General features: G+C 37.5%; 2 protein-coding genes across 2 annotated transcripts; one reads left to right on the top strand and one right to left on the bottom strand.

Moving 5' to 3' along the window:
- The first annotated feature begins 12,745 nt into the window (after window positions 1-12,745).
- Window positions 12,746-17,026, top strand: LOC110625850 (wall-associated receptor kinase 2). Its single transcript, XM_021771520.2, has 3 exons — window positions 12,746-13,933; window positions 14,011-14,160; window positions 15,834-17,026. Exons 1-3 carry the CDS (start codon window positions 13,033-13,035, stop codon window positions 16,991-16,993), a joined length of 2,211 nt encoding a protein of 736 aa, XP_021627212.1. The 5' UTR covers window positions 12,746-13,032; the 3' UTR covers window positions 16,994-17,026.
- A 73-nt stretch (window positions 17,027-17,099) lies between these two features.
- Window positions 17,100-17,854, bottom strand: LOC110625851. The gene is made up of 2 exons (XM_021771521.2): window positions 17,483-17,854; window positions 17,100-17,379 (listed from the first exon to the last, which is right to left on the bottom strand). Exons 1-2 carry the CDS (start codon window positions 17,776-17,778, stop codon window positions 17,277-17,279), a joined length of 399 nt encoding a protein of 132 aa, XP_021627213.1. The 5' UTR covers window positions 17,779-17,854; the 3' UTR covers window positions 17,100-17,276.
- Between the last annotated feature and the right edge of the window lie 8,451 nt (window positions 17,855-26,305).

The raw sequence follows: 26,305 nt of genomic DNA, 5'->3' as shown, positions 1-26,305 counted from the left end.
TCCAATGGAGTGTGCAGTACTAGGTCATTACTTCTCTCCCAATGGTGTCCCTAGTGGAGTGGGCAGCACCTCTGGTTTATATGGCCAGACTAGCCCGAAAGCTCATGCTTTTGTCTTCTTCGTCTCCACAACTATTCGTGCTACTACTCCTCGTAGCTTCGGAATTGGGAGGTCACGACCTCCCCTTTTTAGCATTTTATACTCAAGATCACCCCACCGGGTGTCACTCGCATGAAAGAGGTTTTGGGGTGGCCTTAATCTCCCGACAGTTTGGCTATCACAGCCAACAACATTCATTTTCCCTCTCTAGTGCCTCAAGGCACTAAAAAAAAAATGGAATCAATCTCCAATGCCCTCCCCACTTGGGTGGCCCAAACATTCAGCAAGGCAGCAAGGTTCTCCACCTTTCTCTCACGGGCCTTCACTCGTGTGGCCAACTTTGTCCGACCTTTATACTGCTCGCAGATCATTCTTGCTCTGATACCAATTGTCACGGTTTTAGATTTCAGCAATCACCTGGAACCGTGCGGCACTTGACTTGAACACCTTCAAGCCAAGTCAGCCTTAAGAATCACCCGATACCCTGTGAACATGAATACCCTGATTAGTCAAGTTTATATAAATGGACAACGAAGCCTACAGGCAGCATTCCATCAGAAGCCTCACAGTAGGCCCAAAAGATAAGAACTGAACATGAGAATTCATGAACAAGCTACTTATTTTATTATAGGGGCAAAATAGTAATTATACATTATCATCGATGCAATCGTTACAATAATTCTCACCTCCCTTGTAGACAGGGGGGACGGTCTACAAGGAGTGAAGGCACAACTTGGATCTCCGTAGGCCTACGGTAGCCAACTGGGCCCAGCCCCAGCTGGTGGCCAACTAGTCACTCCCCTCTAAAGAGCCTTAGGAACAACTAGGCTTGTGGCAGGAGGAGACATCAACATGTCTCATATGATACCCCCCTAAAATAAATACATGAAAAGGAATTACAACAAATTGTCTCGGCCATTATCTTCCTACTAATTTCTACTATTTTATCCCAATATTGCTTTCTAGGAATTCCAATGTTGGAAAATTACAGTTTTCGGTTCCTCTGGTCCGTTCTTACATAGGTGGACTCAAATGAGAGACCAAACTAGCTCAAGAAAAACTCTATAAAACTCCCCAAAAACCCCCTTAAACATCCTAAAATAATCACATAAAACATGCAAAAGAAGGCTGGACAGGGCACTTTCGGCGGCAGGTTCGACGGCCAAAAGTCCCTTCCAGAGCCGAACCTAAAGCACTTTCGGCGGCACTTCGGCTGCTGAAAGTTCTCTCTAGAGATGAAAGTCCCTAACCTTCGGCAGCACCTTCGGCGGCCGAAACCCCCCTCCAGAGCCGAAAGTCCAAACTTTCGAGGGCAAGCTTAGACAAACTTAGGCAGCCGAAACCACCTCCTTAGCATGTTCGGCGGCCGAAACTGGATTCTCCAGTAAGGCAGAAACTTGTTCTGCTTCATGCAAACCAACCCCAACTTCCCTCAAACATGCAAACCACAACTCTACAACCTGCATATTCTCAAGTATAGGCACAAAGGGGTCCAAAACTAACTTAAAACCCCAACAAACAACACCACTCAACACATAAACATGCTTTGACCACAAATCAACCAAAAACTCAACTTGACCTAAACATGCATCTCTACCCATAAAACACCATAAAACCTTCAGAAATCATGAAAACTTGTCAAAACTTTGAAAGATTTAAAGAAAACATGAAGATTACCCAAGGAAGCTCATGGTCTCATCTCTGCCTGTGAGAATGGAAGAAAACTTATCCATTCACCGACCTAGGGCCTTTTATAGGTGGCTGGCTAGACCACCTTCGGCGGCCAAACGTGAATCCAAAACCATGCAACGTTCGGCGGCCGAACCTCACTTTCGGCAGCCGAACCTGGCATTTCTTCCTTGGTGCTTTTCTTTCAAAAACTCATTTTCTTTAATCTTAAAACATTAAAACATACTTAAAAACCTTTAGAAAAACATAATTCTTACCCTTCTAGAGGATTCTGACATCCTGGATTCCACCGAAAAGTAGAATTCTGATGCCGGACTCTAGCCGGGTATTACAATCTCCCCCCCTTAAGAACATTCATCCCCGAATGTTCCTCAAACAATCAAACACACAGAAAGGAGGAAAAACTAACCTTAAAACAGATATGGATATTGCTGGAGCATAGACTCCCGTGTCTCCCAGGTGCACTCTTCTAGATCGTGGTGGTTCCAAAGGACTTTCACCATCGGAATTTCCTTGTTTCTTAGCTTGCTAATCTGCGTGTCCAGGATCCGCACTGGCTGCTCTACATAGGTGAGATCTCCAAGGATCTCTACATCAGGGTCACTAAGAACCTTACTCGGATCTGACACGAACTTCCGTAGCATAGAAACATGGAACACCGGGTGAATTCTCTCCATAGAAGCAGGTAAATCCAATTTATACGACACATTCCCGATCTTCTGCAAGATCTCAAAGGGTCCAATGTACCGTGGAGCTAGTTTACCTTTTTTTCCAAATCGAACCACTCCCTTCATTGGAGACACCTTTAGCAAAACCATATCAACTTGCTGAAACTCTATCTGCTTTCTGCGAATATCTGCATAGCTTTTCTATCTGCTCTAAGCAGTTTTGATTCTCTCTCTGATCATGGGCACCACTCTGCTGGTGATTTCTACTATCTCTGGCCCTGCAAGAGCCTTCTCTCCCTCTTTTTCCCAGCAAACAGGTGATCTGCACTTCCTTCCATAAAAAGCTTCATAAGGGGCCATCCCTATGCTAGCATGATGGCTGTTATTGTAGGCAAACTCCACCAAAGGTAGATGCTGCCTCCAAGAACCGCCAAAGTCTAACACACACATTGTGAGCATATCCTCTATGGTCTGAATGGTCCTCTCTGACTGTCTGTCAGTCTGTGGATGGAATGCAGTGCAGAAATCCAACCTTGTGCCCATAGCACTCTGCAGACTTCGCCAAAATCGGGAAGTGAACTGAGATCCTCTATCTGAGACTATAGACACTGAAACCCCATGCAACCTTACTATCTCCTCCAAATAAACCTGTGCCAACTTATCCACAGAGTAAGTACTCCTCACAGGGATAAAATGAGCAGATTTAGTCAGTCTGTCCACGATCACCCATATGGAGTCTAACCTGTTGGACGCTGCCGGTAAGCCCACTACAAAATCCATAGCTATATTCTACCATTTCCACTCTGGAATCGGCAGTGGGTTAAGCATTCCAGCTGGATTTTGATATTCCAGTTTCACCCTCTGGCAAACTTCACAGGCGGACACAAACTGTGCCACTTCTTTCTTCATAGTTGGCCACCAATATACTCTTTTTAGATCTTGATACATCTTGGTGGCTCCAGGGTGAATACTGTACCTTGCATTATGAGCTTCCCTCATAATGTCTCCTTTCAGATTAATGTCATCTGGTACACATAGTCGATTCCCATAGCGGAGGATCCCTTGGCTATCAAATCTGAACTCTGCACTATTGCCTGACTGAACAGTCCTGGCAAGTTTCACTAACTCAGGGTCCTCATGCTGTTTCTGAGCCACCTGCTCCATAAACATTGGTGTCACTCTCATCTGTGCTATCAATGCACCTGTACCAGACAACTCAAGCTGTAGCCCTTCATCGATGAGCTTATAAAACTCCAGCACCACTGGTCTTCTATCTGCTGCTATATGGGACAAACTGCCAAGTGATTTCCGGCTTAGGGCGTCTGCCACAACATTCGCCTTGTCCGGATGGTACTGAATTCTGCAATCATAGTCACTGAGCAGTTCTACAGTTCTACCCATCTTCTCTGCCTCAAATTTAGCTCTTTCTGACTCAAGATTTACTGTAAGCTCTTGTGATCCTTAAAGATCTCGCATTTAACCCCATAAAGGTAATGCCTCCACATCTTGAGTGCAAAGATAACTGCCGCCATCTCTAGGTCATGGGTGGGGTAATTCAACTCATGTTTCTTCAACTGTCTAGAAGCATAAGCAATCACCCTGTCATTCTACATCAAAACACAACCCAATCCCACTCTGGACGCATCACAGAACACTGTGAAGTCCTCATTACTGACGGGCAGAGCTAACACTGGTGCTGATGTTAATCTTCTCTTTAACTCTTCAAAGCTCTCTTCACATTGATCTGACCACTCGAATCTCTGATTCTTCTTTGTCAATTTGGTCATAGGAGCAGCAATCTTCGAGAAGTCCTGAACGAACCTCCTGTAGTAACCTGCCAAATCCAAAAAGCTTTTAATCTCAGTCACTATAGTGGGTCTGGGCCAGTTAGCTACAGCCTCTATCTTCTTGGGGTCTACCTCAATACCTTCTGCTGATACTACATGCCCTAAGAATGCAATGCTTCTCAACCAAAACTCACACTTAGAGAACTTGGCATACAAGCCATGCTCTCTCAGAGTCTGCAGAACTATCCTCAGATGCTGGGCATGCTCCTCTGCATCTCTAGAATACACTAAGATATCATCGATGAAGACAATAACAAAGTGATCCAGATACTCTCTGAAAACTCTGTTCATGAGGTCCATGAATGCTGCAGGGGCATTAGTCAACCCAAACGGCATTACTATGAACTCATAATGCCCATATCTGGGCCTGAAAGCTGTCTTTGGCACATCTGCCTCTCTGACTCTCAACTGATGATATCCGGACCTCAGATCTATTTTAGAAAAACAACCTGCTCCAGCTAGCTGGTCAAATAGATCATCGATCCTAAGTAGGGGATACTTGTTCTTGGTAGTGACCTTGTTCAACTGCCTGTAGTCGATACAAAGTCTGAGGGACCATCCTTCTTTCTGATAAAAAGCACTAGAGCACCCCAAGGTGAGGTACTAGGGCGGATGAAACCCTTATCTACCAATTCCTGCAACTGCTCTTTCAGCTCTTTTAACTCTGCTGGAAGAATCAAGGAGGAATACCTGGGATGAAGTCTCATAGTATATCTCTTTGCCTTCTTCTGATCAGTGTCATAAGCCTGACCCACATACTAAAGCAGATCCAGGAACTTATCTGTGTATTCATCTACACTCATTTCTTCAGTCTGCCTCAGCTGCTCAAATTCTATCATTTTCATCTCCCTGGAACTGTCAGGAAAAGCCCACCCAGCAAACTCATTGGCGAACTCTCCCCATGACATGCTGTCCAACCTGGGGTCCACATAATTCTTGAACCACTCTCGAGGTTTCTTGCACTTGAGTGTGAACCCTGCCATCTTAATGGCTTTGCTATCATCAGCTCTTAACTCATCGGTTATCATCTTAACCGTTCTGAGGTACTCAAATGGATCATCTCCCGTATTGAATTTGGGAGCATCCAACTTCAGGTACTCTATCATTTTCACTTTACTTCCTTCAGCTGAGCTAGGTTGAGGTACTTGGACAACATGTGCTACTGGTTCTGGTTCTGGTGGTGGAGGAGGTATTGTATCTCTTGGTTCAGGGTATGCTGTACTTGGATGGAATGGTGAGGGTGGATACATAGGATATGGTGGGTAAAAAGGAGGATAAGGCATATAAGGCATGTAGGTAGGATATGGGATAAAGCTAGAGTACTCCGACGTCTCCCCCATCGGATACCCCGGGCCCTGTGGAAAGGGTGGATAACCAAACCCCGAGGACTGAGCGCCTCCTTGAGACTCTCCCATACCCTCTTCTGACCTGTCCATACCCATGCTTTCATCTCTTGGCTGATCCACATCCATAGCCTCCCTCACTTCATCTGACCTCCCTCCTCTATCTGTTCCTCTTCTGCTCTCGTCAAAAGACCTTCTAGGGTCCCTTGATGTACCCTCCCTGCTTAATCTCTGAGACATCGCCCTTGGCAATGCAGGTGGACGAGCATCTGAACCCTCATTCACTGGCGGGACTCCAGTCAATCGTGCAGATCGACGAGTCCCTCGCGTCTTAACTTTCTAGAAAACAACACATAACAGCATACATCAGCAAATAAACATCACATATCAACAATGCACAAGCAGTCATCATGGCAATTCACAGCAGCAAATAGACATGACTCAACATCCTATCCTAGTGGACATGATTTTCTATTGTGCTTGACCTATTATAACCTCTATGAGCCCGACACTCTATCTAGGTTTGACCATAGAACCTAGGGCTTTGATACCAATCTGTAACGACCCAAAAATCGGACCGCTACCGGCGCTAGGATCCAGGTCGACTTAAGGCGCCGGGACCCGTAGCAAGCCTGCTATACTCTCTGAATACCTGTAAAATCCCATACATGATCATACATTTTCAGTAAAAACATCAAACTTTGCTCTGAACCAAGGCTCAACTTGTGCATGCACTATCTCTATACTATAGAACCCCTTACTAGAGCTCTCATCCCTGCTCTAGACGGGTTAAACTCATACTATGGTAAGCCTGGTTTTCATACTCATAAAACATTTCAATCACATATTTGCAAAACAGACCATGTATACAACAAGGGATTTACAACATGGGTCAAGCACAATACTCTACACTATACAATACTAAACATCTCTTTACAATATTACATGTCCACACTAAGCTATTACACATCTCTTTACTCTTCCTGTACCCTGCTGACTTCCCTCTGACTCTGATCCTGCAAGACTGGGGTTAAAGGAGAGAGATGAGCTATACTAGCCCAGTGAGTGGAACAGTAAAACATGTGAATAAACATGCTCATATGAAATGCATCATATCACAGACAATTCACAGCAAGGATGAATGTGTCACCAATAGTCTCGACATACTAAACTCATGCCAGGGCGTAGAATGGGCACCTGGTCTTCCTCATAACTTGTGCCAGGGCGTAGAATGGGCACCTGGTCTTTCTTAGAGACTAATGGATCATTCACTATTCATCCACATCAACAACATAGAATGCAATACAACATCTTTGTGATTTCTAATGTACTCAACCTATTGCATACTCGTGGTGCATGAAACATGCTAAAAACATTTAATTTCTCAATTAAAACGATTAAGTTTAGTTCCACTCACCTCTAGCTGACTCTGAATACTCTGAATACTCTGAAGCAGTGCTCACTGCTGCTCTCTTCGGTTCCTCTGGTCCATTCTTACACAGGTGGACTCAAATGAGGGACCAAACTAGCTTAAGAACAACTCTATAAAACTCCCCAAAAACCCCCTAAAATATCCTAAAACAATCACATAAAATATGCAAAAGAAGGCTGGACAGGGCACTTTCAGCGGCAGGTTCGGCGGCCGAAAGTCCCTTCCAGAGCCGAACCTCAAGCACTTTCAGCGGCACTTCGGTTGCCAAAAGTTCTCTCCAGAGACGAAAGTCCCTAACCTTCGGCGGCCGAAACCCCCCTCCAGAGCCGAAAGTCCAAACTTTCGGGGGCAAGCTTAGACAAGCTTAGGCAGCTGAAACCACCTCCTTAGCATGTTCGGCGGCCGAAACCTCTTTCGGCGGCCGAAACTGGATTCTCCAGTAAGGCAAAAACTTGTTCTGCTTCATGCAAACCAACCCCAACTTCCCTCAAACATGCAAACCATAACTCCACAACCTGCATATTCTCAAGTATAGCACAAAGGGGTCCAAAACTAACTTAAAACCCCAACAAACAACACCACTCAACACATAAACATGCTTTGACCACAAATCAACCAAAAACTCAACTTGACCTAAACATGCATCTCTACCCATAAAACACCATAAAACCTTCAGAAATCATGAAAACTTGTCAAAACTTTGAAAGATTTAAAGAAAACATGAAGATTACATAAGGAAGCTCATGGTCTCACCTTTGTCTGTGAGAATGGAAGAAAACTTATCCATTCACCGACCTAGGGCCTTTTATAGGTGGCTGGCCAGACCACCTTCGGCGGCCAAACGTGAATCCAAAACCATGCAATGTTCGGCGGTCGAACCTCACTTTCGGCGGTCGAACCTAGCATTTCTTCCTTGGTGCTTTTCTTTCAAAAACTCATTTTCTTTAATCTTAAAACATTAGAACATACTTAAAAACCTTTAGAAAAACATAATTCTTACCCTTCTAGAGGATTCCGACATCCTGGATTCCACCGGAAAGTAGAATTCCGATGCCGAACTTTAGCCGGGTATTACACCGAGCACTCGATTCCTACGGAGGATACCATCATAGTCTATGTGAAGTAGCTGAAGGCGGGTCTTTGATTCTCTATGGACTCTTTTTTACTGAGCTCCTTCGATTCCATAAATTTTCGGTTGCCTAGCTACATCCCAACAGTTGGAGAATCCTGGTGGCTTTTTGGTTTGTCTGTTCTAATAACAACATTGAGCCGAGTGTGGCCCTCTTCTCTTAACTGTATCAGCTGGGCACTCGAAGAAATAAGGAGTTCTAGTTTTTTAGTGGGAGGAAATGCCAGACAATATTTGATCAGCTACCTTCTTCCTTGAAGCAATGGAAGAACAAGTTTTTAAGCCTCCACTCACTAGATGTCCAGAGATTTTGGACGCCTCTGAACAAGCTGGAACATGTGGGTGGAGTTGAGGAAGGATGAGGTCCAACTACAGAGGTATGAGGATGAGACTTTAGCCTTTCTCTTGATGATGGCTAAGTCCCTGCAAAAAATGGACATTACGAAGGCGATGAGAAACAAGCTCGAGTTTCTCACCCGCCTAGCCTTCCCTGTTTTAGGGAAAGCACTTGTATAGCAAACGAGTAGGGTATTTTTCTTTCTGTCTTCTCTTGTACCTCATACTACTTTACTTACTCACTTTTGTTCTATGCAGATATGGCTGGAAAGAAGAACAAATTTGCTAAGGTGTCTCGTGCTACTCTCAATGGCAAAGCTATTGCTGAGGCAACCGATCCCCCTCCTAAGTGTGCTCGTCGAGCAGAAGAAGTAATCATTCTTCCTCCTCCTCCTATCCTGCCTTTAATAGAAGAGTCGGCTCCTTTGTAGCCTTAAGTCTTCTATAATAGGTGCCTCTATTTTTGTCCCAGTTTTCAAGCCTTCTACTACAGTCTCCACTTCTATTGAGCCCATTCCTACAAATGTAGGGGTTAATTCCTTATGGCCTTCTAGCATCCAATGCCTAGTGCTGGTGCTAACCGGATCGCCCTCTCTCCTTGAAGAATCCAGTCTGGCCGTCCTGTTAACTAATAATGCTCTGAGGCTTGGGAGCCGTCATCGCCTAAATGAGGTTAAGACGGATGAGCTTTTTAACAACGTCATGCATTCTGTCCTAGAGAGTGCACTTTGTGCCTATATGGCCAAAGAGCATAATAAGGTCCTGAGGCAGGAGTTAGGTGCTCAAGAAATGAACAGAAGACTCCTGGCAGAGGATTACTCATGGCTGAAGACTCGGGTTGACGAAGTGAAAGGCATGATGAAAGAGACTTTGGAGTCAATAGATAAACTCTAGGCAGACCTGGGTGTGGCTAATGCTTCCAAACTTGCCCTTGAGAATCGAGCTAAGAGTGTTAAGGATCAAGTGGCCATACTTAGCGCCAAATCCAAAAGTTGCAATCTCAGGTTGAGAAAAATCATGCTGCCTCCAATAGAATTGCTGAACTAGAGGCCAAGTTTCAAGAGATGGTGGTTCGGGAAGGAGAAATGTTCGTCGAGGGCCAAGACTCAGTCAAGAAGGAGCTGGTGAAGCAGTTTCCTTCTTGAATGAGTCTTTACCCTTGACGAACATCTCTCCCTCGAGCCACTGTCTCTTGATCATCTCTATCTAAGTCCTTGGGGTGTCAACAAAGGCTTCCTCCCTTCCCTGGGAGCTGTGACTGACACCTCCCCCAAGTCTTGTACTGCTCCAGTGTAGCATGCAACTTTTGTATTTACTGGATCATTTGCTTGCTGTTCAGATTGTTAAGATCTACTTCATTGACCATTGAGCGCGTATTTTTTCCACTGCCAAGGGTGGAAGAAATGATAGCGCCCTCATTGGTAGCAACCTTAATAGCAGCTTGAGAATTTCCAGTCATTTTGAGAGAGAAAAGAGAGAGATTTCTTTTTCAGAGAAAAGGAATAAGATATCGATTTTAATCCTCATGAACAGAAATGATTCAATGGATGTAGAAAAATGGAGCCAAATGGTGCGACCGAAAGAAGAGCTGTATTGTGATTGGCTAAACCTGCAAGAAAAAGAACATGAGATGGTTGGTGTTTATGGCAGTCACTCTAACGCTCAAGTTAGTAAACTAGAGAATAGGGTGATTGTAAAACTTGAGAGTAGTTGTATAAGAGAATTGTGTATATTTGTCTATGTAATTTTCCATTTTTATACTGTAAAAGATGGAGTCAATATAGTATTTTCTGAAAATCTGACGATGATGTGGCCGGCTTTTTTATAAGGAATTTCTCCAGCTAATCGGTCGGAGATGTCGCGATTACAGACATAACGGGAATATGCTAGATTGTGTCTATTAATGATAACTTTATGCGGATACTCGATCTCTTCAGAGGAGGGTGATTATTTATGAAAAGTCGGTGTAACTAAAATTTGGATCTTCCTTTTTTCAGGTGGGATCGAATACCAATTTATCAGATTCTTGCCACGTGACTCTGTTTTGTGGTGACAACTCATGATTTATTTTGAGCGATTCTTATGTAGCATCAATATAATTGTAAAAATTAATTATATTATTATATAATAAATGGAAAATCATGGTCTACTCCCTCAATCCCCAATCGCACTCATAGGCTTAATCTGGTGGTAAGCGCATCTGAGCAAATCTGAGAGGTTTCAGATTTTACCCTCCAATCTCTAATTTCCATCTAAAAAACGTGAAGCAATATAATTTTAAATGATTTGATTTTTAATTATGAAAGTTGTGAATATAATTTTTTTTTTTATTATACACATGATTTTGAGCTTCGTAAGCCCATCAACAAGCAACAAATTCAGACAGATCACCCATCTATTAAGACGAAGCCATTACTTTTTATGCACATCAATAAACTATTATCCTAATAGCAATTGTCTTATTCAATTTTAAATGGATTCTAATTGGGACAACAAAATATTAATTAATTTATTCACAATATTAATTCAGAATTAAACGAATAATAAGCATTTCTTCGGCTGATTTGAACCTTGAAAGTGAAATATGGACAACCATCAACGGTCTGCTATTTTATATTATATCTCATCAATCTTACGAGCAAAAAAAAAAAAAAAAAATAGGAGTTGCTAAAGATGGAGCATTAGAAATTTTATTCACTGCCAAATGACTTGGCCATCTTTTGAAAAAAATGTATGTGATTTATGATTTTAGTTCTCAAGCTATTTTCTAATTATATTTAAGAAGTTTTTGCCATTCAAATTTCAAATAAATCACTAATTAATTTCTAATTTTTACTTTAGTACTTTTATCCATTTATTTTAAAAAATATATTAAAATATTTCTAGAAGTATTGACTTTATTAGGTGGTGAGTTGATGAGTCCTATAAAAATAAAATTTTACTTTTTCAAAATAAAATAAATTGGTATAGTAGTGAATATGACCAATTCATGGAGACTAAAAGGAAAATAATTTTATTGAATAGATAAAAATAATAATAAAAATATATAAAAAATTTTAAATGAAAAAAAATAAAAATTAATTTAATAGAAAAATAAATTAAATTAATTTAAAGAGAAAATTAATATGAGAAGAATTGAGTCAAAGGATTAATATTAAATTCAGATTTATTGGTTGATCACATATATAAAGATAATTCTAAATTATTTATCGATAAATAAGTTATAAATATTAATTACGTTTTAAATATCTAATTATTTTTCAGTTTTTAAACTAGCTAAAAAACTCTCGTTATTAGCACTAACTCTTAGACAATCGTAGGAAACACCTATAATTTAATCCAATTACTAAATTAAGAATTAAAAGATACTGATTATAACTAATAAAAGCGAGATGCTCGAAACCTGATTATAATTAACAAACACGAGATGTTCAGAACTTGATTATAACTAATAAATGCGAGATACTCGATTCATTAAAGTTAATCTACACAATAAAAAAGAAGAGTTTTTTAACCTACTCAAATTAATTCAGAATAAAAGATGATGTTATACATCAAAAGATCATCTTTATATAATACTAAAAATTCTAGTTCCACCTAAATACTAGTAACTAAAATAAGAGAAAAAAGTTTTCCCCAAAAGAGTCGAGTTTGATATGTCATGACAGACGAGGATTTTCTGATCGCATATAAAATTTGAAATTAAACTCTGATTTAGGGTTTAGGTTCTTCTTGTCAAATACGTTATCCCCTATAACATAGGTCATAACACATTACGTATGAGAATTAGAGTTCAAGTATGATTATATTTTTTATTCTCTTTTGAACTTAGTTATATTCATAACTTTTTTTAATTTTAGAATATGGAGTCCAAACACTATTTTTCTCTTATTATTCTCAAATTTTCGCATATGATAGATATTAAAACTCAAATAAATTAATCTGTTTTTAAATATAACCAAACTCAAAATCTAAATATTTTAAAATATTAAAACTTTACAAATATATAGATTTTCAATGGTCTTTAATAAGTATTAATAGTTAAATTAACGGAGGTGTAAAAGTATCTAATGAAATATAAACTTAGCGATATTTAATATGTTTTGAAAATATAGGACCAATTTATAAATAATGCCAAATATTTATGGATTAAATTGTAACTAACCTTTTAAAAAAAAAAAAAAAATTGGGAACAGGGCTGCTTGACGGGGTCGATTGCTCTGCGCTGCGCTGCCCCCAAGAAATTGATACATGTTACACATCAACATTAATTTGTACAAAAATTTCTATTATTTTCAATTTCTTGAAAGAAAAGCTGGCAAAAATTACTTAGTCATTGAAACGATGGAGAAGTCTACCGCTGTTTGGACCTGAATTTCCTTATCAAATTCCTTCCTATTTATATGTATATAAAATCTTTGGGATTGGATTATTGAAATCATTGAAACCTGCTAAATCCAAACAAGAACCCAAGAGGAAAATCAACCAGATGTTGGCTTTCTTCTGCCTTGTGTTTTTGTCATTAACATCTCCAATAACAGCTGCAGATTCACCAGATGTAGTCTCTGGTTGTCCTGACACATGTGGCAACGTTCACGTCCCATACCCATTTGGAATCAACTTTACATCTGGGATCAGTGACCCTGGGATCAGTGACCCCAGATGTGCTTTAGACAGCTCTTATTTCATCTTCAATTGCGATTCTAGTTCCAATCCTCCTCGTCTATTCTTAGGCAGCAACATGCCAATTCACAATATCTCAGTGGAGGAAGGCACAATCTCTGTCAGAATTGACGCTGCATACAGGTGCTATGACAATACAGGGCCGATCAGAGGCTTCAGGCAGTCCATCAGTTTGGGAACAGGCCCGTTCAGGTTCTCAGCTTCTCGTAACAAGCTCACTGTTGTTGGGTGTGATACCTTAGCCCTGATAAAAGATGCAGCAGAGACTTTTGGCAGTGGCTGTATATCTCTATGCGATGGGAACATGACTCTACAGGGTTCCTGCTCAGGTTTCGGGTGCTGTCAGACGTCAATACCCATGAGTCTCAAGACACTAAATATTAGTCTTGCAAGTCCAAATAATCACAGCAGAATTTGGCCGTTCAATCCTTGTGAATTTGCGTTTATAGCAGATGAAAGAACTTATAATGTTTCTGATCTGCAGCTTTCTTATAATCCACTTTCGCCTGCAACTAGAAGAATTATAGATTCAGAAGTTGTGATTGAATGGGTTGTAAGAGAAGAAACATGTGAAGCAGCTTCAGACACAAACACATATGCCTGTGGAGATAATTCTAATTGCTTGTACTCTGATAATGGCCAAGGATATCGTTGTGTGTGCAAAGATGGGTTCAGAGGAAATCCCTATCTCCCACAAGGATGTCAAGGTAACTAATCGACGACCCTGTGATTTGTTCTCCTTTTCTGGTTATTGCTGTTCTAATTCCTTCTTACATAACAACAGACATTGATGAGTGCGAAGAGCCAGACAAGTACAAGTGCGATGGCACTTGCAAGAACACTTTCGGGGGTTATAGTTGCCGCTGCCCTCTTGGGATGCGTGGCGATGGAAAAGTTGGTTGTCAAGGATTTCGCATCACTACTATTGCCGCAGGTACTTTGTCCTTCGCGTTCTTGTATGTCTGTATTAGAAACTCAAGACCAACCTTAAGACTAAGGGTAGATGCTAAGATTAGAGAGGCTTACAGGTTGTAAGAGATCCCCAAAGAAAAAAAAAAAAAAAGGTTAGGCTCTTATATGGTATTAGAAATTAAGGAGATTTCGAACTTTTTATTTTTTCAAATTAAAAAAAAAAAAAATCTCAAACCTTAATTTAAAAATGTTTTATTCGAAACCAGAGTCAAAATTGATTTTATTGCGTTTTAAAAGTGCACTCTTAGAGTGTGGTAGAAAAGAATAAATTAAAAAAAATTGTATTACTGCAATTTCTGTATTTGAAGTTCGGTATTCCATATTTTAAATTTTAATTTTTATTTAATTAATATTATATTATATTTTATTAATTTAATTATATATTAAATTTATATAAATATAATTATAAAAATTATATTAATATTAATTATTTATAATATAATATTATATTTATTATATTTATTTTATTAATTATATAATTTAATTAATTATATATTAAATTTATATAAATATAATTATAAAATTATATTAATATTATTGTAAATATTAGTTATTTTAATTTATTTATAATATAACATTATATTTTTTATATTTTTTATTTTATTTTATTATTTTTATTATTGTAAAAAATCTAAAAAATTATACTGACACCTAAAAAGAAATTTCAGACTTTTTATTATTTCAAAGTTTAAAAAAAAAATTCTAAAACCTATTAGTGTTTCAAGAATTAAATATTTATAAATTAATTATAATAAAAATAATAAAATAGAATAATAAATATGAAAGATATAATATTTTATTATAAATAAATTAAAATAATTAATATTTATAATAATATTAATATAATTTTTATAATTATATTTATATAAATTTAATATATAATTAATTAAATTATATAATTAATAAATAACTTGATAAATATAATATTAAATTACTAATAATTTAAAATAAATTATATTAATATTAATATAATTTTTATAATTATATTTATATAAATTTAATAAATAATTAAATAAATTAAATTAATAAAATATAATAAATAAATTGATAAATATAATATTACATTACTAATAATTTAAAATAAATTATATTAATATAATTTTTCTAATTATATTTATATAAATTTAATAAATAATTAAATAAATTAAATTAATAAAATATAATATAATATTAATTAAATAAAAATTAAAATTTAAAATGCGATATCGCACTTCAAACGTGTGATAACACATTACTGCACTTCAAAAGTGCAGTAATGACTTGTTTTTTTTAATTTATTTTTTTTACTGCAGTAATGTACTTATTTTTTTTTAATTTATTCTTTTTTATCGCACTGTGAGTGTGGTACGCTCACCGTAGCTGGTTTCGGAAAAAGAACTTTCCAACCAAGATTTGAGATTTTTTTTTTTTTTTTTTTCTAACTTGAAACGGTAAAAAGCCTGAAGATTTCTTAATTGTATCCCGCGTCGACTAATAAAATGTGATTAAATGTGGGATCTGCTATATAATGATTTTAAGTCATTTATTGGACGAATATATGTGCACCCAGGTATATGTAAGAATTTCTTAGAAATCAAACTCAAACTTCTATATGCTAAGTTAATTAATAGGTTATAATTCTTGTGTTCACTACAGTTGTTGGAGGGATTTTGTTGATAATGATTATTGCATTATTGATCATCATTATCTGCAAGAGGAGAAGAAAGGAGAGAAATTTTCTAGAGAATGGAGGCATGTTATTGAAGCATCAACGAGTCAGAATCTTCAGCGAAGCAGAGTTAGTGAAGGCAACCAAGCATTTTGATGCAAGTAATCTCCTTGGAGAAGGAGGATTTGGGTACGTTTACAAAGGAGTTTTAGCAGATAATACTCAGGTTGCTGTAAAAAAGCCCAAAGACTTGGACAAAGCTAGACTCAATCAGGAATTTCAACAAGAAATCGGCATTGTTTCACAAGTTAACCATAAAAATGTTGTGAAGATCTTAGGCCTGTGCTTGGAGACCAAGGTTCCTTTATTAGGTTACGAATTCATTTCAAATGGAACCCTTTCCCAACATATTCATCAGAAGAAGTCTCAGATATTAGCAAACTGGAAAAACCGCCTGAGGATTGCTGCAGAGACTGCACTGGCACTTGACTACTTGCATTCTTTAGCAGATCCTCCAATTATTCATGGAGATGTGAAGTCATCCAACATACTCTTAGACGATAGTTACACTGCAAAAGTATCTGATTTCGGAGCTTCAGTGCTGATTTCTCCAGGTCAATCTGACATGGCAACCAAAATACAAGGGACTTTTGGCTACCTAGATCCTGAGTACCTTATGACAGGAAACTTAACAGAAAAGAGTGATGTTTATAGTTTTGGTGTTGTTCTTGTGGAGCTTTTAACAGGAGAGAAACCAAACTCGAGTATGAAATTGGGGGACAAGAGTAATATAATTCAATATTTTCTGTCAGCCCTGGAAGATCATAATCTGCATAGGATACTTTGTTTCGATGTAGCTAGTGAAAATGAAATGGAAGAAATTGGAGTTTGTGCAGAGGTTGCAGAAAAATGCCTGAGAAGTAGTGGCATGAAAAGGCCAACCATGAAAGAAGTTGCTGAAGAGCTTGGAAGGTTGAGAAAGTTGCATGAAAGTTGTTGGGATTATAGCCAAAATAGCCAGGAGACAGAGTACTTGTTGGCTGAATCATCCTACTCTGCCATTGAAAATGGTACTTCAAAGCTTAGCCAACAAGAAATCCTTAGTCTCAGAACTTTTGACATTGAGTATTCTACTTATAGCATTTGAATTCTTTTCATCGGATGTTGGGTTTTGGAGCTTGCAAAATCATGTCAATTCATTTCATTTGTAAATTAGTTTCTTTATCTTAGAAATAAAGAAAAATAATAATTCATGTACAAAGTAATGGATTTTTTTTTTTTCAAAATTTAAAGAAGGATTCTAAAGTTCATGGTAAATCATAATTAGAAAATGACCTTAAAAAAAATTAACATAACATGCATGAGAGAGTAGCAAAAGAAGGTTGAATCCCAGAATCGAAAAGGAATAGAACCTTGCAATCATAATTAATTCATTCATGAAGCTCCAAGGGCTTGAAATATTTGGCATCTATGAGATAGGTTCCAATGCTGAGACGAACTGCCCATACATCCTTAGGCTTTCTCGACACAATTCTGCCCATAAATTAATTACTCAAAAATCAATAAATATACAGCAAAAACCAATATTCAAGAGATTGAGAATAAATTAATATTAATTATTAGAAGATTTATGCACCTTCCCACATCACCAGCCTTCACTAACCCAGAATTAACTCTCAGGCATGGCACAGAAGCAGCAGTTTTGATCATTTGTGGAGATTCAGTAACTATTACTGGAGTCCCTATCTCAAGTTTTCTTATTTTTGCAGACAGACTTGTCTCTGATGATGATGTTGATTCTTTGGATTCACATTTGGTAATGGGGTTGCTTTTGAAGCTTAGATTCTTGGAATTAGAGTTGGTGAATTGAAAGACTGAGCAGTGAAGTTTCTGGCATGGAAATGTGGAGGTGGATGATAGAGAAAATGCCATGAGATGTCAGGTTGAAGTTGGGATAAAATTTCTATGGTTCAGAGGAAGTTTTGGGAATTTGATTAATTTTTTCAGTTTTTCTTTGGCATTTATGGCTGAGTACCTATCCAAACAATCAATCCAGGTGGCAACTAATTGCCCATTCTGAATTTATCTACTTAACTTTTGATGAATATGAAATATCATATAAACCAATTTATCTGATTTAAAATTGCCTGAGTCCGATGCCTAGGTGAATTAGAATAAAGAGAGATTTAATATTTAAAAGGGAAAATTACTTTTTAGTCCCTCAGGTTTAACGTAATTAACACTTCTGTCCCTCTATTTTGGCGACCCAACACTTAAGTCCCTCACTTTCTCTTCCGTCCAATTTCGTAGTCCTTCCGTTCATTTAAACCGTTTGGTCAAAGAGTCAAAAGTGAGAGGTGATAATTTTTTCCAGAAATACCCTTCTCTTAATGTGAAATTCCTTTTTTTTTTTCTCTTTCATGCTTTCTCCCGTTGCAGAAGAAGAAGAAGAAGAAGAAGAAGAAGAAGAAGAAGAAAGATTTGCTGGGTAGGAGGAAGAAGAAGAAGAAGAAAAAGTTGCTGGGTAGGAGGAAGAAGAAGAAGAAGAAGAAGAAGAAGTTGCTGGGTAGGAAGAAGAAGAAGAAGAAGAAGAAGAAGAAGAAGAAGAAGAAGAAGAAGAAGAAGAAGAAGAAGAAAGATTTGCTGGGTAGGAGGAAGAAGAAGAAGAAGAAAAAGTTGCTGGGTAGGAGGAAGAAGAAGAAGAAGAAGAAGAAGAAGAAGAAGAAGAAGAAGAAGAAGAAGAAAGAAGAAGAAGAAGAAGAAGAAGAAGTTGCTGGGTAGGAAGAAGAAGAAGAAGAAGAAGAAGAAGAAGAAGAAGAAGAAGAAGAAGAGGGTTAATTTTGTCAATTCACGTGTCCCAAACGGCTATTTTGAACGGAAGGACTGCGAATTTGGACGGAAGAGAAAGTGAGGGACTTAAGTGTTGGGTCGCCAAAATAGAGGGACAGAAGTGTTAATTACGTTAAACCTGAGGGACTACAAAGTAATTTTCCCTATTTAAAATTACACTCCTAAATATAATATAATAGCAATTGCATTAAAATAAACTTGAAAAGTTTTAAATTTAATCATTTCCTGTCACTTCATATATATATATATATATATATATATATATATAATTGGAGAAATTTGGAGTATAAATTTTAGTTATTAAGATTATATTTATTTTTTTAAAAAAATAAAAATAAAAAATTAGAGAAATAAAATATGAAATTTTTCAGATTTACTTAAATGCATTTATCATTACAGTAAGTATGTAAATGCAAGATTATATTTATTAATGTGTATATTTTTTATTTAAAAATAAACAACTTACCCTTTAATTTTCCATATTCATTGTACAAAGTTTTATTATTATTATTATTATTATTATTATTAATGTAAATAAATATTAAAATATATTAAATATAAATTTTAATATTTCAAATTATGTAAACTATTTAAATATTCTATAATTCTTAATTAAGTGATAATCACATTCTTAGAGTATTATTCAAATAAAATAATTTTATTTTATTTAGAATTTTATATTTTATTTAACATTTTATATCAAATTTAATTTTAAAATTCTCTCTTATCTTGCAGTTCACATTCGAAAAATTATGATGTGAACAATATTATTGATATCGTCTGTAGAAATCAATATAAAAGTTATATATCTCAAAAAAAATTTATTATTCAAAGAATATTGTGATTAAACAAGTAAAAATTTGAAATTTTGTAACAGAAATATTTTCGCTGTCGAAGGATCTTATTCCATTGCAAAATATATTACAACGAAATTTGTATATCTCCTACACTTTTTTAGAAATTTGAAATTCTGCCACAGAAATATTTCTATCGCTAAATGAATTTATTCCAATTCAAAATTTGTTACAATGAAATTTATATTTCACACACACTCTATTAAAAATTTAGGCATCTGCAATGAAATAATTACCATCGTTAAAGGGTCTTATTCTGTCGCAAAAAGTTTATGCAATAAATTTATAATGGACTTAATCCCATATTTGTTACCTCGTTGCAAACTTTTTGCGACCCACTATAGATTATTTCATACAAATTTAATTTTTATATTTTTACATCTTATATAAAATTAACTTTATAGATGGGTTTTAACAGATTATGTCACCTATAAAAAAAGGCATAACTTTAAAGTGATAATACACTCTACATATTGAAAGACTCTTCTTCAAATTCTAGTGATCTATTGCTCCTCTAGGCGATGTAAGTGCACACTTTCACAAAATCAATTACCCATTAGGCGATATAAGAGCACCTTTTTAGGTAATCCATTGCCCACTTAGGCAACATAAGAGTGTCCTTTCAGGCAACCAATTGCCTACTTAGGCGAAGTAAGAACGCCTTTTTCAGATAACCAATTGCCCACTTAGGTGACGTCATAGCGCCCTTAGGCGATGAAAGAGCACCCCTAAGAGATGTAAGAGCGCTTTTTTAGGCAACCGATTGCCCACTTAGGCAATATAAGAGTGCCCTTATGTGACATAAGAGCACCCCTAGGCAATGTAAGAGTGTCCTTTCAAGTAACTAATTGCCCACTTAGGCGACGTAAGAGCACTCTTAGGTAACATAAGAGCATCCTAGGCAACATAAGAGCACTCTTTCAGACAATCAATTGCCCACTTAGGCGACGTAAGATTGCCCTCAGGCGATGTAAGAGCAACCCTTGGCAACGTAAGAGCTCTCTTTTAGGCAATCAATTGCCTACTTAGGCAACATAGAGCGCCCCTAGACGACATAAGAGCGTCCTTTTAGGCAACTAATTACCCACTTAGGCGATGTAAGAGCATCCCTAAATGACATAAGAGCATCCCTAGGCGACGTAAAAGTGCCCTTTCAGGCAACTAATTGCGTCCTTAGGTGACGTAAGAGCATCCTTAGTGATGTAAGAGTGTCTTAGGTGATGTAAGAATGCCCTTTTAGGTAATCAATTGTCCACTTAGACAATATAAGAGTGCCCCTAGGCGACATAAGGGGCTAGGTTCTTTGGTTGGATGTTAATCCCTTAGCCAATTTTTTAAATGATTGTTTAAACCTCGATTGGATGAGCCTCCTAGGCGAGTCAGTAAAGATAATGGAGATATGCAAAAATTATATTTTCATTACAAAAGATTACATGGGAGGAGGGGTATCTTCAGTTTCTTCCTCCTGAGTCTCTCTTACATTTACATTCTCTACGTCTATTAAATGTTCTGTAGACAATCGGTCGATGCCTTTAATCCTCTTCTTCTCCTACTCATCCTCACCCTCCTTCTCTAGAAAGATGTCATTTATCCAAGCAAAGTCCTTATAAGGAAACTGCATCACTAGCTCCTTCCTGATTGAGTCTTGGCCCTCGATAAACAACTCCACTCTTCGGGATACCATTTCTTGAAGTTCTGCTTCTAGTTCAACAATCCTGATAGATGCGGCCTAGCCCCCTTAGCCTGAGATTGCAGTTCGTGGACTTGGCGCTTAAGTATGGCCACTTAATTCTCAGCACTCTTTGCTCGGTTCTCAAAGGCAATCTTGGAAGCATTGGCTTCATTTAGGTCTACCTGGAGCTTATCCACTAACTCCATAGTCTCCTTCATCGTGCCCTCCACTTCGTCAACCCGAGCCTTCAGCCTCGAGTACTCCTCCTATAGGAGATTTTTGTCCATTTCTTATGCCTTAAACTCCAACCTTAGAGCCTTATTGTGCTCCTTGTCCATGTAGACACAAAGATCACTCTCCATGGTAGAGTGCATAATGTTGTCATAGAGGTCATTGGTTTTGACCTCATTTAATCGGTGGCCGTCCTTGGGCCTCAGAGCACTCTTAGCGATTAGAACAAACAGGCAGGGATCCTCGAGAAGGGAAGTGGAATGGGTTAGAGCCAATGCTAGGTGGTGGATACCCCAAGGCCTTGTGGCTCCAACATTAGCTTCTTCTTGTGGAGCATCGATTTGAGTAGGGGCTGCAAGAGGGATATCCCTTGTAGAAGACTCAGACTAAATGGGAGTTGATTCTTCAATTGCAGGAGGAGGAGAGGGAGGAGGAGGAAGGATGATGATCTCCTTGGCGTGACGGGCACGCCTAGGTGGAGGCGAGGACATTCCAGCAACAGCTTTGCCCTTACGGGCAGTACGTGCCGCCTCAACAAATTTGTTCTTTGATTCGACCATATCTCCATAAAATACAAAGTGAGTAAGCAAGGCAATATGAAATACAAAAAGAGCTGGAAATAGAAATACCATGCTCGCTAACTAGAGAGGTTCTTTTCCTAAGGTAGGGAAGGTTGGGCGGGTAAGGACCTCGAGCCTGGCTCGCTTGGGGTTGGCTCTGCCAGAATAGAATGACATTCCTCACCATCTTAAGGATGTTTATCTTCTGAGATGTGGCCATCGTCTGGAGGAAGTCCAGAGTCTCTTCCTCATTCCTTCATGGTTGGACCCTATCCTTTCTCAGCTCCATCCATATGCTCCAACTCGTTTGAAAGGGACTAAAACCCCAGTCATCCTATGGCAGAAGATAAAAAACTTGTTCTTCCATCGCTTTAGGGAAGAAGGTATTCAATCAAACAGTGTCTGACATTTACTCCCACTGAAAAACATATAACTCTTCATTTCTTCGAGTGCCTAGCTGGTAAGCTGAGAGAAGAGGGCCACGCTTGGCTCAATGTTATTATTGAAACAAATAAACTAGAAGACCACCAAGATTCTCCAACTATTGGGGTGCAGCTGGGCGACTGACAGCTATGGAATCAGAGGACCTCAGTTAAAAGGGGTCCATGGGGAACTGAAGACCTGCCTTCAGGTGCTTTTCGTATACTATGAGGGTATCCTCCGTAGGGATCTGGTCATCTGTACGGATACTTAGAGATGGAGCAAAGACTCAAAAGATTTCTCGAGAGATGTGGTATTTGTCATGAAGACATTCTATATCTTTCTTCGTTAGTATGGAAGGGATATCGCTGATCAGACTGCCTTCACTTTCATGGACCACCTTCAGTGAAATAATGGGAGCCGGAGCACGAATGGGGCCGTCGGAGGAGGAGCTTGAGGTAGGACTTCTACTAGAAGCAGAAAAAGAAGTGTTCCTATTCATTGTTATAAAGCTACAAGTGAACAGCAATTACCTTAAGTGTGCGAATGAGAGAAGTGGTCGAGACTTTTCTAAAATACAGAAGTCAGTTGTAAGCAAAAGCGGTATCTAGAGGAGAAATAGGATTTTTATATGATAGTTTTGATGGCAAATTTTGAATGCAGCTCGAAGAACAAGATAATCATTATTTATGGGCAGGAGCAAGCGAAGCAACGTGAGTAGGAAAAGGCCAAATCTAAATAAGCAACGTGCCCCAGATCGTGAAGACAATTATTATCTTTGAATTTGAAGAATCGAAGACCAGCGAAGAACCTCTGATATAATACAACAATTGTCCAAAGTAAGCTATGAGCTGTCACCATAAGACAGAGCTATATGACAAGAGTCTAGTAAGCCGATATGCAGTCCCACCCATGGAAAGAAAAATCTAGACACCATAGCATCTGTCTTTGCATCAAGACTCGCCCTCATCTAAAGAGATTGAGTCTTTATAAAAAGTTACCATTGGCAGGCGCAATCCAATAGATCCCTACTACACCTATAATTATGGGACCTCCGATTAATTAATCAGTGGGATCTCTTATCAATTAGCCGGCACCCCCGAATTTTCAAGAAATGCTATAAATAACTCTATTTTCTTACAGTATAAAAGTTAACAATCACAAAGATAAAGATATGTATTCTCTTATACAACTACTCTTAAATTCTAAATAATTTCTCATATTCGCCTTATTTTTCAATTTACTGACTTAAGTATCAGAGTGGCTGTCATAGGCCAACCACCTCATATTCTCTTTCTAGTAGAATTGACCAATCACAGTACAATAGTATTTCGACCATATCACTCTATACATACTGCAGTTTATTCCTTTTTTTTCTTTAATTACAAGATGAGACTGTGTTTGTATTTTTATATTATTTGTTTGTTTGCTCTTCTTTATAAATACATTATATATATATATATATATAGGTTAAATTTTAATTAAAATTATTACAATTAAAATGTATTTTATGTTTGTCTACAATTTACTCTTAAGAAAATTAATATTTTAATATAAAATTAATGGACTTTAATTTATTACTTTTAGAGTCGTTGTCATTTGTTTTTAATTTTAGATTTTACAAGTTTGATAATAGTTATAAAACAATAAACTAAAAATTCGTTAATAAGAAAATTATTAATAAAACAAAAGAGTCTATGATAGAGCATATTTTAGTCCATTTTATCATTATGTTCTTGATGTTTATTTACATCTTTTCTGCTTAATTTTGTGGTTTTAATTATGTTTTGCAGATATTAGGTGTAAAGAGACAATCTGGAGAAAATGCTCTTAAAATTGTCAAAAAGTGCCAAATAAGAAAAGTTTCCAAATAAAGAAAGTTTTCAGAAAAGGAAAGTTTTCAAATGAAGAAAGTGCAGAAGCAAAAGCAAACAAGGAAAGCTCAGTCAAAAGATTATTTGAAATTCAAATCGCAGATCTTTCTTTCCTTGTTCAAAAATGTGCACACACTGCAGCAGTCATATCTTCCTATTTAGGCAGCAAGATCTCAAAGAGATGCTCTTCCTCTTCTGCATTCAACATTCGAATTTCAAAAGAGGCTCCACCTAAAAAGGAATGTATGGACAGCATATCTTCCCCTTTGAAGACCAAAATTCGTGCATCCTTCCTATTTAGAAACAATCTGCGCGCTTTCTTCTTCTGAGAGCCATCTGCGCGCCACCTTCCTTTTCTGCAACAACTTGGGCAACAAGTTGAGCATGAGCAGCACCTTGGGCAGCCTCTACACTAATTAGGAAGCAAGGTCAGCATCTAAACTTATTTAGGAAGCATAATCTGCGCCTCCTTCCCTTTCGGAGACCAAACCACGCGCACCAACTTCCTTCCGCAAAGCATTCGCGCGCAGCCTTCCTTCTGAAGCCGAAAAACGCGATTCTTTCCTTTTCAGACACAACTTGGGCAGAAAATACCTCTTGGGCAGTAAGTATGACCTAGGGCAACACTTTTCAACTATAAAAAGCCACATAAGGAGCCTCTACATGACCTTTAAGCTCCCCATGGGAGACACCTACGAAATTCACATCTCTTCTTCTACCTTTCTTTTTCCTTTTATTTTTATTTTTGTTTCAGCCATGAGAGGCTGAAATCTTTTATTCTAGTTGAAGATTAGGTGATACTTTAGTTGTTATATAGATTGGGAGACTTGATCAAACATTGTTTAACTTTTGATTGATCAATATTTGTGCAATTTCATGCTTGATTTCAATATTACTTTGTTGTTTAGATCTATGTTGATTCTTGATTGCAAAGTAATAATATGTTAGTTTGGATGATTTAAGTCCATAATTGCTTGGATTATTCAAACATAAGAACACTTGGTGTAAAAACTAAGAAAATTGTATGATCTAATGACATCTCATGCGTTTGAGTAGTTAGGATTGGATCTCTCTATCTCTTCATGCAATTAACAATTGTTTTGATGCCTAAGGCCCAAGGACGTTCCTTGACAATTTGTTAATTAGTAATTAATTAGAGGACGTTCCCTAATTGGTTTAATCATAAGGAGAGACATGGTGGTGAGAAGCGTCTTCCATCTCCATAACTAATCTATTGAATCAATCAAAAGAAACTAAGTGTCAATGATCAATCCCAACAACTGAAGTGGATCCAATTCTTCAACTAGAGCTTTCTTATTATTTATTTCTCTTTATTTTTATTATTTGCTGTATTTTTATTGCTTTCTGTTTTAGATTAATTAAATCAATCTCAAACCCCCCATTTTACTTTTATTGCAATTTATTTTTATTCCGTTTTCAGTTTTATCTCGTTTCAGTTTATTTTGCTTTCCGTTTATTTCTCTCTCAGTTTTATCTCATTATATCTCGTTTCAGTTTATTTTACTTTCAGTTTTATCTCGTTTCACTTTTATCTCGTTTTATTTTTATCTCGTTTCAGTTTATCTCGTTTTCAGTTTATTTTTATTTTAGTTTATTTTATTTGTCTTGATAAGGAAAATAGATAAGTTTTCAATTCCCTGTGGATTCGATCCTTTCACCACTATCTGCAGTTGTAAATTGTTGATAACCAGAAAGGTTATTTTTGACCGGTTTCGACAACCGCGAGTCAAAAATTGGCGCCGTTGCTGGGGAATTGATTTAACTCATTTATTTTTCTTTCAGGACCTGATATGTACTCCGAAGAACACCTTATCGCAGATCTGAACACAAAAAAAAAAAAAGAAGAAGAAGAGGTAAGTACAATCGCAGATCCCACCTTCTGAGACCTCTCCATCGCACATCACCATTCGGTCGTCGAACATCATCACCATTCGGCCGCCGAACATCTCACCAAAGGCAAAGTCACCATAGCAGATC

The sequence above is a fragment of the Manihot esculenta genome, chromosome 11, assembly GCF_001659605.2.
Source record: "Manihot esculenta cultivar AM560-2 chromosome 11, M.esculenta_v8, whole genome shotgun sequence".
Classification (NCBI taxonomy): Eukaryota; Viridiplantae; Streptophyta; class Magnoliopsida; order Malpighiales; family Euphorbiaceae; genus Manihot; species Manihot esculenta.
Note: the sequence above shows the minus strand (reverse complement) of the source record. Positions and strands in the feature narration are given on the sequence as shown.

Coding starts and splice junctions, on each gene's coding strand:
- LOC110625850 (XM_021771520.2), top strand. CDS start 13,033: ATGTTGGCTTTCTTCTGCCTTGTGTTTTTGTCATTAACATCTCCAATA. Junction 13,934..14,010: donor TCTCCCACAAGGATGTCAAG/GTAACTAATCGA, acceptor ACATAACAACAG/ACATTGATGAGTGCGAAGAG. Junction 14,161..15,833: donor CATCACTACTATTGCCGCAG/GTACTTTGTCCT, acceptor TGTTCACTACAG/TTGTTGGAGGGATTTTGTTG.
- LOC110625851 (XM_021771521.2), bottom strand. CDS start 17,778: ATGGCATTTTCTCTATCATCCACCTCCACATTTCCATGCCAGAAACTT. Junction 17,380..17,482: donor AAGGCTGGTGATGTGGGAAG/GTGCATAAATCT, acceptor ATTTATGGGCAG/AATTGTGTCGAGAAAGCCTA.